The sequence below is a fragment of the Aphelocoma coerulescens genome, chromosome 4 (assembly GCF_041296385.1).
Source record: "Aphelocoma coerulescens isolate FSJ_1873_10779 chromosome 4, UR_Acoe_1.0, whole genome shotgun sequence".
Taxonomy (NCBI): Eukaryota; Metazoa; Chordata; class Aves; order Passeriformes; family Corvidae; genus Aphelocoma; species Aphelocoma coerulescens.
The window spans coordinates 42,624,706-42,639,359 of NC_091017.1; the positions used below are offsets into that span (position 1 = coordinate 42,624,706).

A 14,654-nucleotide genomic window follows, 5' to 3' on the forward strand; every position below is an offset into this window, starting at 1 on the left:
ACAGTGGAAAATGCAGGGTTAATCAAAAAGTTAATTCTTATTTTAGTCCTGTTTTTAATTTGTGGGTCCTTGAAATTTCTACCCTAATCAATGGGTTTTTTTCTCCTATTTCCACTCTCTTCCCCCACTTCCTATTTCTTGTCATTTATCTTCATTGCATTTTTAAATGTATGAAAGCACTACAGTTGTGGTGTGGCTACATTTGGCATAGCAAGTAAAGCCTCTTGTTGCATTAAGACTCTGGGTTATTTTTCATGCCGCTGAAAGGTCCTTGTGTGCACTTTATGTAATTTGATATATGTACACATGTAAATATTTTGAGTTGCAGTGACCCATAGCATCACTTTGAAATTAATCACATGATCCAAAAACTGTATTCTCACATGCACCTTGTGTATCCTTCAGATACTGTCAGATGCTTTCCAGAAGTTGAGAACCCTTGTGGAAAATAGTTGATCGGTGTTGTGTTTTTCTCTGCAGTTGTAAAACTGCTGAATTTATTCATAACCAGAAGCTCTGTGCATGTTGCTGACCCCACAAATTTGAAAATGTTGCTAATATTTGTATACAAGACATGTTTTACTGTGTGCCTTGAAAGTGTGGTGGTTATGCAAAGTTTTGAAATGGACAGGTGTTCAGACTGATCACTAGATTATTTCTAAAAGCTGTAGCTCAGTTAGTAAGGATGGATATTCTCAGACACTTTAAAAAAAAGTAGTAGCTCAAGTAATTTACTATCTGAATTGAGATTCTTATGGATCAGTAGACATATGTCCAAATAATACCACCAATGATAATGGTTTTTTTTCTGGCAGCAGTCTCAAGAGGCTTTCAGGTGAACAGCCACAGATAGTTTTTCTCCTGTTTCAAATGTATTCTTTTCAGGAAATTATTGTAGCACATGGGAAAGCTTGGTTTCAGACTAGATTTGTTCTTAATTTTTGTAAATTTGGTTTATTACTGCTTCAGTAATTTGTTTATTGCAGTTGTTCGTATGGTTGGAATAGTATTTGGAAAATACTCTCAAAAATACTGCTCAGAAATTTCCAGTGAGATAATTATATTTCTGTACTGCATGTTACTGAAAGAATTCACCTGCACAAACAAGTTAAATTATAGTTTCTGTGTGGCATTGTTGCTGGTCTTTTTTCAAAGCAAAGTTAACTGGTTTTACATATATAAATATATAGGACTGTTTATATATGTATAGTCTCCAAAACGAACTGTTTTGCAATAGACGTTTGAAAACTGCTAAGAAATAATCCGTCGGGCCACAGAATTTCTGCTTTTTTGTTTCATGAAATTGGATCCAAGTCATGTTTCACACATACAGAACAATTCAGAATTACTCCTCTCTTACTTTTCAGGGAAATTTTGGCGTCTAGCCAACATAGCAAAAGCACTCTAAGATCTGTCTCTTGCTGTTGTCAAAGTAGCAGCAGCTGTGCATTTAGCTCTGGGAAAGTCTGAAAGCTACCAAATCCATTTCAATGAAAGGAATTGAACATAGTCAGTGCAGACTCTATTTTTGTATTTGTTAAGAGATAGACATTATTGCAGTTTTTTTCCATTGTTATACAATACTTACTATTTCTCCCTCATTCATTTATTTGAGTATAGTATTCCCCTGTTAGCCTATGTAGTTGATTCACAATACAAAGTGACATATTTTAAAGACTGAGATGTCAAACCATAATGATAACTCATTGGTAAAAAAAGTCTGGTTGTTTTTTGAGTGTTGCATTTTTTTACTTTGAAATTAGAAAGGTGAACTCAAAAATACTATTGTTTCCTTCCTTATGAACAACCTTTTTAAAGTTAGATTGATTTAAACTGAGAACATTTCTTAAAAGAGCCCTCTCTCATTTAGGAGCCTGGGAAACTAGCTTAAAATAGCCTTCTGAGTTCCAGGCATTTAAGTGGAGTGAATTTGAGTTAGTCTGTAGGCTATTTTTCAGAACTGAGGACTGTATTTTTGAATAACAGCCAGCGGTAGAAGGCACACTTATTTTGTTAAGCTAATGGCAACCAATGTCGAGATGAAATGATTAGTACAGTCTAAGAGCAGTCTGATTGTCCATTCTACTCATACCTAAGTTATATGCACTGTATTTTGGCCTGGTTTCAACCTCTTTATGAACAGCAATACTGATAGGAAAAAAAACCCCATGAAATGGACTACTGTTTTAATGAAGCATATGTATGGAAATGTTGAGTTTTTTTAGTCCTAAGAAGATACTTGTGCAGTGCCAACGTATCTGGATGGTGTAGCAAGTAAATGCATACATACTTAGTACTTAAATATACTTTTGCTCAGTCAGAAGATGATTTAGACAGGGTGTATGGCTAAAATGCAGTAAACTTGTATTTCAGAGAGACTTACCTAAAGAGTTCAGCAATATAAATCAAGAAAGTACTTCTAGAAGCATTCCAGTTTCTCTTGGTGAGTATTAATGATTTTCCTTTTAATTAACATAAATATGCTAAACACTTCTTGCTGACCTTGACTAAAATAGTTTAAGTAGATAACTGCAATTTAGTGCCTCTGAATTTAAAACCGTACTGCAGATTAGAAGTTAGCCGCCTCCTCATTTCAAGTTTCTAACTAACTCTGTAGAAGATTTAGTTGCTATAGCATAGTAAGTAATAGTTAGAAATAGCTACTAAAAATATTAAAGATGCAAATATAATTAAGGTGCTGTTACTAAAGCTGTAAAAAACAATACTGTCATCTGAACTTTAAAGCAGTTATCATCATGTTTTAAAAATGCTCTGTTCTTAAGTACAAATTGAGTTATTTTTACTGCCACTAGTATGTTTTAGGTTGCTGTGTTGTTTTTCAGCTCACTACTGAATTCTTCTATATTTCATCTCTGAAGCAGTGAGCAGCTATCCAACTGGCATTTTTGCTAAACTTTCTTATTTTGAAGAGAAAGACAAAATCTTTTTCTTCCATTTCTAACTTCCATTTAATTTTGATAACATAACAAGAAGTGAGCAAAGCAGCCTTAACTAGGAAAGAAGTTAAAAGCATTGCCTAGGCCGTGAGTGATTCTTCTGTCTTCGTCAATGGTAGCTCTTTAGCCCTTAGCTCTGTTAGCTCCCTCAGCTCCCCCTGTTCTTCACTGACTTGGTCTGTTTCCCTTGTGGCAGCTGTTATTCCTACCACCCATGGTAAGGAGGATATTCTATTTTCCTTTCTCACAAGTTAGGCATTTTTGTCTGGTGTTGGGCTCTTGAATTGTAATTAAAAGGCAGTCTCAGTAATTCGGTTTCCATGGAAATTAAGAAATTAGGAAAAAAAAGTGTCTTGGTTATGTCAAAGTTTGTTTTTATTGTGGAGTCTCAGAAATGGGACCTTCATTTTACAGGACATAGAAATCTTGCAGCATGTTTACTTCCTTTGATAAGTTTAGTGGTGTGTTACTGACACTTGAGAACTTTGTAGTGAGTAAACAGGCAGATAGTCTGTAAAAGAGAATTTTCATATTTTCAGACTCCTCATATTCTTCTGAATTTGTTATTCCTGCTTTTCTAAAATTCAGGAAATTTTAGGCATAAAAGTTACGGGGACAGTCTTAAGTCTTTTATCTGAGAAGTAGAGTACTTGGAATAGTTTCAGGCTCTTTTTCATTGTAGCACTCTTCAGATATCACAGATGTACAGAATAAACAATTTTTAATTTTAGGTATTTAAAAACAATTTAATGTGAATTTTAGATAAAAAATAGTGTAGCTAAGTATGTTCCAAAGGTATCATGTATAGATGGTGACATTACTAAAAAAATGGGTATGGGAAAACTTTTTTTTCTAGATACTAAGTTCTCTTCCCTGACAAGAGTAATCTAAAATTGCAGAGAATATCACAGCCTTCCAAAAGAAAAAAAAAAAAATTCTGCTGCTTATAAGACAGGTTACTTAGCAGAAATTAAAGACATGTTTGAACAGGCAGTTTACAATAAAAATGATGTAAACCATATGAAATTACTATTAAATGTTTGGCACTGTAATCAGATGTTCATAAGCTTTGGTTTTACTCTAATCAGGAGAAAATAATCTTCTTAGTAATCTTTGGAGTTTGCTTTGTGTATGTTATATGTATTATACATAGTGTAATACTGCACTTGTTTTAAAAAAGTGAGAAACCTATTTTGGACTCTCATAGTAGCTTTTTCTTTTCCCTCTCTAAACAATGCATTCTCTTCTGTTATTACATACTGTAAATCAAGTCATTTGATAGCTGACCTTGCAAAAGAGAGCAAAAAGGCAAAGGTGACATAAAACTGAGTATTTCTCTATAGATACAGAGAGGAATGAGGAGATGCCAGAGAGTCATCTTCAGTCGTCTGGATGCAGTTCACTATTATCCACAGACCAATCTCCCAAAGACATGACCATTAATTCTCGTGATCTGACAGACATTTCAAAGGTAACTAAAACTGGTGAATGCTCAGTAGATTTCCTTTGAGGTCAAGAGAACAAGTAAGCATTGGTTTTAGTTGTATATACTGATAGAAAAACAAGGAAACTATGCAAAACTACATCTAGGTCTGTCTCATAAAAATACTTTTATATATAAACAGTGCTAAAAGTTACATTTTCTCTGAATTTTAAGTTGAAAGTCCATCTGAAGAATGTCAGCTTTGAAAGTTTACTAACTTTGTTGCTTTTAAATTGTAGGAGACAATAAGGCAAAGAATGGAAAAGATAAGTAAAATGTAAGTAATAGGAAAGGGCAGCAGGAATTTATTTCCCAGGAGGGAGTTGTACTGGACTAAGGCATACAGAGAATGTACATATGTGTTCCAAACCTCAAAGGTCTCTACGTCAGGTGTGGCATTTCCTTATGGCTTTACTGGATAATAAATCCACTTACAGTTCTGTATTTGCAGGATGAGTCACTGGTTTGGTTTCTAAAAAGCAATAGAAAGCACTCTTAATAGTATTAACTAGAGATTAAAGAGTGTTTAGAGTTTGGTTGATAAGAAATAGGAATATTACTTATCTCCTGATTGAAATTCCCTGGTACTTGCAACTTTTCTTCCTGAAAAATAACTACGTTACCTTAACTGGCTTTTATTGTTTAAGGAAAAGTAAAACCAATTTCACCCTAAGCATTACAATAACTGTATTAAGATGAATTTTGTATTAATCTTGAGATCTCTAATGAAATTTTTTGTTATATTTTTATTATATTTGAGGAGAAATGCGTTGCTCTATAATGTTTCTCTAGCAAGAAATTTCTATTCTCCAAGTGCGTGGCCTATAAAAAGCTCTAGCCTTTTCTGTAATTTTAATTTTATTCTGTGGGTTGCTTCTTTCTTTGTGTACTTAAGGTTTATTGTTATATGGTAGGCATTTAAAATAGAAACCAATTGCAGAGGAAAAGGGGGGAGTGAGAGAAAACTTACGGTGTTGTGCTGCTTGTTAGTATTTTAGATAATTAGAGAGTTAAAAGCAAGCCAGTTATTTCTTACCTTATTTTATTAAACACATGTAAACAAAATTTATTTTCAGAATTGAAGAAACCTTCAAATTGCTCAAAACAGCAAGCCCACATCTGGGACTACCTGAAAGCACAGGTCTTCAGACCTGGTCTCTGCAGACTTATGGATACCAGAAGTAATATGTATATTTGTACAGCATTAAATTTTTAATATATCAAATGTATAATGATCACCAGCGCTTTTATTTCATTGAATAAGTATTTTACTCATGCATCTGTATATGGATTTCGCTCCCCACGACCACAATTTTCGGTTTTAAAGACTGTACACATAGCTTCTTCCCCCCTTCTTGTTCTTTTTGTAAATTTAAGTCATTACAGCAGTGTATCCTTGTGTTGACATTTGTTAGCAGTGTGCTAAGTAATATGTTTTTTAAAGTGCGGGCTTGAGGACCATGGTTTACATCCTGTTGGAAACATTCCAGCTGTAACTTTCATATTACACCCAAGAGGCATTCTTACATACCATCTTACCATCTGTACTGTTGAATAAGTCTTAATAAAAAACTTACATACACAGTTTCAAATATGTACCTTTCTTGCTTTTTTTTTTATTTTTAAATATAAGTTTTCATGCTGAGCTGGAGAGCACCAACACTTTATGGCTTCCATTAACACTGACAAAGTGAGGGTCAGTTTGATCCTAAACACTAAAATGTGCAAGTAAGTCCACAGACTTTGACTGCAAGAGATGTGTTGAGTGTTTTAGTGCTCTTACCCAACACATTTTAAGACCAGCAGCACAGATGGAGACCAGCCAGTTTACAAAGAAACACAACATTTTCATTATTTGAAGCCATATTAAGATTTCTGTTTAGAGACATAAGTAGATGTAAGACTTCCATAAACATATGATCAAACCAAAGATGTGTGAGGCTTGATAAGATTTATTTATTTATTACTTTTTGTAAATTGGTAGCCTATCATATCAAGGTTCCTTTGTTTTAATACTTCACTTAAAAAGATTTTTTGGAGTTTAATATTACAAAAGAATTACAATTTTTTTTGGGCACAGTTTGAAGATGAAGGCAAAAGCAGGTATTTGACATCCTGTAAAAAGTGATTTCTATGTTTTAACAATAATGATTTTTTTGATAACCATATCGAATATAAATTTATTTTAAACAGAAACAGAAGAACTTATGGTGATCTGTTATGTTAGATAAACTGGTTCAGGTTTTTTTTTTGATTTCTGCAAAGGACTTTTTCAGTTGTTTAAAAATAAAAGAAACTAAAAAGATTTGAAAATTACATAGTAGGAATGTGTTTTGCTTCTTAATTGAAAATAGGCCTTGCAAATCACTGTTCATTTTTCTAACAATGAAATGAAATGAGGTTTTCTTCTAAATGTTAGAGCAATTCATGTCTTAAAATAGGACTACAGCCCCATCTTGTGGAAATCTTTATAAAGTCATCAAAGAGGTAAAAACTAATATTTCTGTCTGCTCTAAGTTGCTATGGTCAAATATTTTGAATTATCTCTCTTTTATTTTTCCTCTTGGTCTTGGAGTCAAAGAGGCTTTTATGTTCAGTAATATATTTATTCTCTATGATATTTGATACTGTTTGTGTCGGGAACCAGAGGAATGAATCTGTTGTTTGTTGATGTCATGGCAAAATGGAGAAGTGTTAGTCAACATACTTGATTCAAGTTACAGAGACTTATCATTGAATGCATCTGGGGAATGCAGCAAGTGTTAGAAAAAGAACTTTCTCTATGTGTGCAATGCAATATCATCTCTATTCAGTGCTACAAAATTGAAAATCCCAAGTTGTTCAACTATTTCCTCCTTCCAGCAACTTATGTAGTAATGAAAAGCTAAAATCAAGGATACGGACAAACTGAAGTTGGAGAAGTGCATTATTGTCTTGTAAAGGTTAATTTTTCTGGAGAAACAGGAAAGTAAGATGATCAAAATATGTTAGAAGCTACTAATTGTGGAATTTACATAGTTAGCTTTTTATTAGAGATGCTTAAAATTCTTTACTAATCACTAGTGAACAGGACTTGAAACAGCTTTTTTCTATCAGCTGCTTGTTTTGACATTGGAAGTTAGGCATAATTTCAAACAGTTGCAATTGTAAACCTTAAAATTATTTATTTGCTAATTATTTCCAGTTATCTTTTCAAACACTATGCCTCATATAGTTCCTGTTCAGTTTTTTTCTGGGATCTTTTTTAACTCTGTGTGGTGAAAATATCTTAATTCACTTATAATCCTCGGACAGCAAATTACGCTTCCTCAGGAAAAGTATTATATCTGCAAAAATTGTTTAATGGTACTATTTGGCTTCTGTACGTAGGCAGATTTCTGTGTGCTAGAGGTCTGTGTTGTGGTCTTTGTAGGATACTTGGGGCAATGCACTCTGTCACCTGTGCCAGAAGGGTGCTGGTTAAAACACTTTTAACTCGAGTGTCCCAAATGGGGAAAAGAAGTTGAACCAAAACTGTGATGCTCCTTCACCTGAGCATCCTGCAGCTTATTTAGTGAGGAGTAGTGAGCTTAGTATCTCTGTTTAAGCAATGGGACCTTACCTGAGAGAAAAATGCTGTTACCAGTCATTGCAAAACTCATTGTCTTTAGACAATCTTTTTAGAACAGATGCTTGATTTGGAAGTAATGAGGCTTTTTACTCTCTGGGAGCAAACTGCTCTAGTTACATGTTAGCAACAATTAGCATTAGCATGGAGCACTGGTGTTCTCACGCAGCATTGTGTATTGGTTTTCCCTTCCCCTTTCCCTTTGCCATTATTGTAAAGAAAACTTATGCTGTAAAGCAAAATCACTTGATGATAGACTCAAAATCAACAGAAATATAATTTTGCCAATGTTAGGTTTGTCGTTAGTTTTTAGCATAAGCAGTGTCAAAGAATATTATACTTCAGGGTATTTTAATCAAAGGTGTAATTATATTTCTAAAACATACTGCAAGGTCTTCATAAACTTTCACACTTGTGTGTCTGTTCTCTTCTTACCTGGTGTTGCTGCACTGCATTGAGTGCATGTTGAAATATGAACTGGGATTAAGAGTTAGAGAGCCTTGAATACTTTCCATGAATGCTGAGAATAGTTTCACAAAGCTGAAGTTTTTGGCAGCTTAAGGGATTTCCTCCCAGTGCTGATCATTCCCATCTGTCTGTGTTATCAACTGTGTTTTGTAACTGATGTGACTTAAATATACTCTTCTGAAAATAAATAGTGAGGGGTATTGGTTGTAATTTTTGGGGTGGTCTTTTTTTTTTTTTTTTATTTTTTCTCATTCACATCAGCTCTGTGATCAGCTTATGACATTGCATCCAAATGTTTGTGCCTGAACTTTCAGTTGGAGCAGCCTGCTGTGCTGTCAACAACTGCAACAGGAGAGAGAATGGGTCAAGTTGGTGTTTTACTGGTGAAGGATATCTTTCTCTGAGTCCACAGTAAGCTAGAAGTGGAGAAGTTCCTATGCAAAGTCCAAATGTGCATATTCATAAAAATTTGTTTAATTTATTTTTGAATTGACTGAATGAAAGAGCAAATGTGTGTCTGAGAAAAACATGGAAAATAGGATTAAAGGAAATCTATATCTACAATTTAGAATTGGGTCAGCTTTCAAGAGTTGAAATAGCTGTCTTTATTACATGTGCTGGTGTTATTTATGTTTTTTTTCCCCTCGGCCAGTTTTTTTGGATTTAGAGCTTTATTTTTCATATGTTCAAAAAAACCTGAAAAACCCAACCCTTTCTTTGCTGTGTAAAATGACCGTAAAATATACAGGCAAATGCAAACCCAATCCTTTGGGAATATTCTTTGAAATCTTTTGTATTGTGTAATAAACATGTGTGAATGTGTAACACATTTAAAATATTTCACTTAGGCAATCACACTGTATTATAAAAATATGAAACAAACTTTTCTTTCAACCATAGTTTAACTGTAGTGATAAACTAGGCAATATAGTTAATGGAGTTTGAAGCATTTCATTGCTACCAATATAAGCAAATTTCAATATATGTGAAGACTCTCCAGTTATTTTTAGTGTGTGTTCATTGTTCCATAGGTGATCAAGTAGAATGCACAATGCTTTTCTTGTCATACTGACTGATGATCTGGTATTGCATAGTCTTTGTCCCTGTATTGTTGTGTAAGACACTGATAGTAATTTCTTTGTCTGCTTTCTCCAACTGCAAAATTAAGATTCCCCTTGTTTTTTTCTTGAGTATGATGTGGTTTGGTTCATTCTTTATGCCCACTAAGAATTACTTAGGAAAAAGGCTAATGGTAAAAAATGTAGTCTGTTTTTTTCTTGTAATTGAAACCATCCCATTGGAACCTATTGAAGGAACTAAGGGTAAGTTCATGAACTTACTCGGGCTTATGTATTAGTGGTAACTTAGGCTCCGACTTCTTGTAGTTATAAAAGTGGTTGACAGCTGTGATAATTTCAGTTAAAGTAGTTGTGCTTTTGTGTGAACTACAGAAAAATAGGTGCTGATATGGTGGAAAATTACTAGCCTGAATACTTTTATCAAGTTCCATTTTAAGCTGAGATATAACAATTTAAGATCAGTGACTCAAATTTTCTGTAGGCTTTTTATATATCACTGTTAGAACATTTCTGCATTCTCTATATTACATATAGCCTTTTTCATGAAGATATACCAGCAAACAATGTATTGCCTTAAGTATTTTGTGGTTGAACATCATATTCAAAACTGCAAAATCTTTTTGAAACTGACTTGGACTTACATAATACTGTGTTGATGCACTGATTATAAATTGTCTTGAGTATGAAATATACACAGGGAAGGGATACAACTGTTATGTTACTTTTGCATGGAAAGAACAAAAGGCAGTTATTCTAGTGATTGAGAAGGCACTGAGATTAATATTATTTCATAGTTGTTTTAAAGGCTTCAGCCTTGAGTGGAAGTATTTTTGTTACAGGCATGTCTTTGATAAATGTTTGGATTTTAAGTGAGTTTTCTAATGGTGTTGCCCCCATTTTAAAGATTGACATAAATATGTACTAACTAATACTGATCTAGTACTACAAGCAGGAACAATGATCTGTAGGTGTTCTGGTAAGGTTTGTAAGCTTTGCTGTACAGGTGTAATTTCACTTTAGCAATAAAAGATAAGTTATCTGTGAGTCCCTTTTCACTTAAGGGGAGAAGTTGTCTTGAGTAAAGAGCAAACTGAAGTCATGATAGAGATGAGGTCTTGAAATATCAAAACCCAGAATATGGAGGTCTTTTCTGGTTGTTGAAGTAAGGTCCACAGGAGATTCCTCTGGAGGAGATAAAAATGGAACTACAAGGGAAGCAGGAAAAAGGCTCTGGATGAACCAAAAGTGGGTGTCAGCAGGATGTATTTTATTTAAGTAACGCTTTAGAAGTTACTTTCAGAATGTAATGTATCTGACAATCAAGCAGCACAAAATACCAAGGAGGTGCATTTAATGAAAAGTATACTCATGTTGAGAACCATTTGAAATGAAAACAGCTCAAATGATTAGGAAAAATACACTATAGTATGGTGGTCATATGCGTAAGACAGGGTTAGGTACTGTAACCACATGAACAGACCAAGCAACCTTGTGGCTGCATACCTAATACACAAGTGTTTAGATCAAAATTGTTTCCAACCTGCTCTGGGCAGATCTGTTATCTCAACCCTTCATACCCTACATTGGTCACCAATTAAGGCTCTCCTGGTTTAAGAATGATATTCCCCAATTCAGTGCCCCCACTGAGACTCTCCAAAACCACACTGCTGCTCGCTTTCCCCATTTTGCCCTCCCCTTTCCTGCTGGGTGGGATGGAGTTGAGAATTGGAGGCAAAAAAGGCAAAGATGATGGGCTGAGACAAGAGCAATTTACTAGGAACAGCAATGAGATTAGAAAAAGTACAGTAATAGCAGCAGCATTAATAACCAAAGGGTTCAAAAGAGAGAGTGATTCCATGCAAAATGCTCAGTGAGCCCAGAAAGAACCCCTTCTCCCTGGACAAGTGTCCCGTTCCCCTGCCCTCAGCAATGAGGTGAGGTGGTATGGAAAAACTTCCATGTCCTAATCACACCCTCGCCCTGCTACTGCAAAAAATTAACCCTGTCCTGGCTGGAACCAGGTTAGACAGCAATATTGCTTCAGCAAATGATTTCATAAACCTTTAATCAATGAAAGAAGGTGAAATGTGACAGTATCTTGAATCTTGTACAAATCATAGACCTGTAAATAAGAGGGGAAAACTTAATTTGACAGGTTATCTGCCCAGGTGTCAGAGAGGGTTTTTGAGCTTTAGATAATAGACCTTTCAGACCTGTGCTGACTGACCTGAGCAGCACACTTCAGCACATAGCTAACTTTAAAATGTCCACCGAAGTTGTCTTGGTTACTCATTTACAGTGTCTTGCATTTTTATCACCATTTGAGTCCCATCAGGCATGCTAACAGTATTTATTTCTGTTATGCCTATGTATTTAATGTCTGGGGGGTAGGGGAGCGGAGAATGATTGTTGGGGATTTTGATGTCCACCTGAGTGAGGTTTAATGTGAACACTTAAACCACAGCTGTACTCAGAAGCATAAGGTAGCTCAGGTAATCACTCTTAAGTCCCTGTAAATAAAATTGTAACTGCAGCCAGTGCGAGCATTCCTAAGTTATCAGTAAATTCAGGAGCTCAGGTCCTGACTTGTTGCTGGGGCTAATGTGGAGGTCAGCACAGGCTACAGGACCCACGAAGTTTGTGAGTCAGAACATGCCAATCTCTGTTGCAGTAACTGTGCTCTTGCTGATAACTGGGCTAGTTTGGTAACTCCAGTCTTAACATCTTGGACAGCAGCATATCCATCATTAACTGAATGTGGGATCTGAAGGTAATGCTGCTCTCGCTAGTTTGTGTTACGCAGTTGAAATATCTCAAGCATCCCACCATGATTGTTGTGTGTGTACTTTTGTGTCTATCTGTGGGAACTGAAGGGACAAATATAAATATCAATAAAATATTCAAAACATAATTAATACTGGCTTTTAACAGAAATGATAAAATCAAGTAAGGATAACCTGAACTCAAGATTTCTTTTTAAATGGACTCAGTGCTTTCCTGTTAAAAACTGAAGTTGTATTTGGGGTGATTTAAGAAATAGTATCCTGTTCTCATGTAAAGTAAGCCTGTAATTCATGCAAAAATAATCACAGAATATACTGGGTTGGAAGGGACGCACAAAGATCATCATCCTGGCCCTTCAGAGGACCATTCCCAAGAGTCAAATGTTTTTAAATGTGAATGTTAAGTCAGACAATTTGGGAAAGGGTCATTCTTTTTTGTTGCTCCAGTGCTAGTTATTGCACAAAATTAAAAGTTGACTCTTACCACAGAGACCCTAAAGAAAGCATGTAAGTTATGATATGTATTTTCTATTTTGGTGTAGTTTATAGGAAAATGTAGACAGACTTGCAATATAAACAGTTTAGTCTTTAAGCTACATTTTTTTCATAAAAGATTGACATTTGCTGCTTTTTCCAGATAACAGTAGCCAATGTTGTCTTATCAGGAAACAGATTAGTTGCAGTTCTGTAAGTCATGGAGAAGATAAGAACAACTTTGAATAATGGAGCAATGGTGCAACAAGGTCCTTGTGTTTGAGAAAAGATTAAACTCGACACTTCCCAATAAGCTGACAATCAGCCTTTTTTTCCACATAAAATTTCTCAATCACTTAGAAATATGGACTTCAGATAAATATGGTAAATTATAAAGCTTTATATAAAAATATATAATCTTAAACTTTTAATCTTTAAAATTATAAAGCACCTTGTCATAGAATATTTCAAAATGATGTGTTTTTTTATAGGAGAAATTCAATTTAATAATCACTTTTTTATTGTTCATGTGGGCCCTTATTTGTAACACTGAGTCTATGTTGCAGATATAATTCTTCTAATTTAATATTTTCCAATGTCTAAGAAAAGATATCCAAGAATATTGTCTTAAAATCTCCATAGAAATTGCTGGGTTACATTTCTTGCATCCCTAAATGTGTATCTATTCCCATGCTAAGAAAGATTTTCTTGATGTCAGTGACGAGCACATTACTGCACGATTCCAGCTCTCTTGCTATTATTAGCACATATGTCATTTAGTCCTTATTGTAAGTTCAGGTAGAACTGGTTTTGTAGCTGAAAGGGAGTTTTACTCGCTTGTCACTTCCCTTCCTTATATCTGGCTTACTAATGTTTTCCTTCTTTACAAATTGAAGTTATGCTTTTCTGTTTCAGAAACTGCTTCTTCAATTTAATGTCTGGATTACATATCTGAGGAAAGAGAGAAGAGCAAGCTCATTGCTTCTGCTACCAGTACTAAAGCTGATTCTCCTTTCTGGTTTTATCTTCATATATTTGTTTTTTGTTGAAAAAGGAAAAGATCGACACTGTCTATACTCTAGTATAAACAGAATTAATTTTGTGATTATGTGAAATAAAAGAAAAAATATCCCAAAGCAGGAGCTTTAAGAAATATCAGAAATACAGTTTTGACTGTATTATTGTAATATGGCTTTTAACATACCTGTTACTCTAAGCTCTATCTTTTTTGAATAGCATTGCCCTTAAGCAAATCCATTTTTCTCTCCTTTAGTAAAGAAGAAATTGTTAATGGTGTTTATTAGGGTGTCAGGTGAATCTGTGAGTATTTTGCTTGCTAATACTTTCTTTTATGCCCTGAATTTCAGAAAGAGACAGCTATTGTTGTGGTGAGTTTTGTGTTCCAGTAAATCTAGGAAAAAGGGAGGGAATAAATAAACAGGTTCAGTCAAGTACCATGGAAAAAGTGCTGTTCTTGTTACCTCATTCTATTCCATGATAAAGATTCTGTATCAATTAGGATAATTTTTCATAAATGACCACTGGGGACATTGTGCAAGATCTTGCAGAATGTGAACCATGAGAGAGGCCATAGTCTAGAAAAGGTAAATCTGGGCAATATCCCATGGGAGCTGTAGATAAGCATACGAGTGAAATTGTGACTATGTTTGTATATTTGGCATGGCTGGAGGGAAACAGTAGAGGCAAGATACATAAACAGTAAACTTTAAGTATGAAAACAATGCTTGCAGAGCAGAAACAGGTCAATAGAAAAGGAACCTGAGTATTTCCAATGTTATTTGG

At 34.7% G+C, this 14,654-nt stretch overlaps 1 protein-coding gene across 3 annotated transcripts in view; it reads left to right on the plus strand.

Moving 5' to 3' along the window:
- CEP44 (centrosomal protein 44) overlaps positions 1 to 6,032 on the plus strand; it is a 13,069-nt gene extending 7,037 nt beyond the window's left edge. For 2 of the 3 annotated variants that reach the window (XM_069013743.1, XM_069013744.1), the window contains exons 8-11: positions 2,374 to 2,443; positions 4,301 to 4,428; positions 4,680 to 4,717; positions 5,517 to 6,032. In XM_069013743.1, the coding sequence (XP_068869844.1) occupies positions 2,374 to 2,443; positions 4,301 to 4,428; positions 4,680 to 4,717; positions 5,517 to 5,625 (345 nt within the window). In that variant the 3' untranslated portion in view covers positions 5,626 to 6,032. The remainder of the gene's footprint in view (positions 1 to 2,373; positions 2,444 to 4,300; positions 4,429 to 4,679; positions 4,718 to 5,516) is intronic. The other variant, XM_069013745.1, reaches the window with a different exon arrangement.
- Positions 6,033 to 14,654: the final 8,622 nt, after the last annotated feature.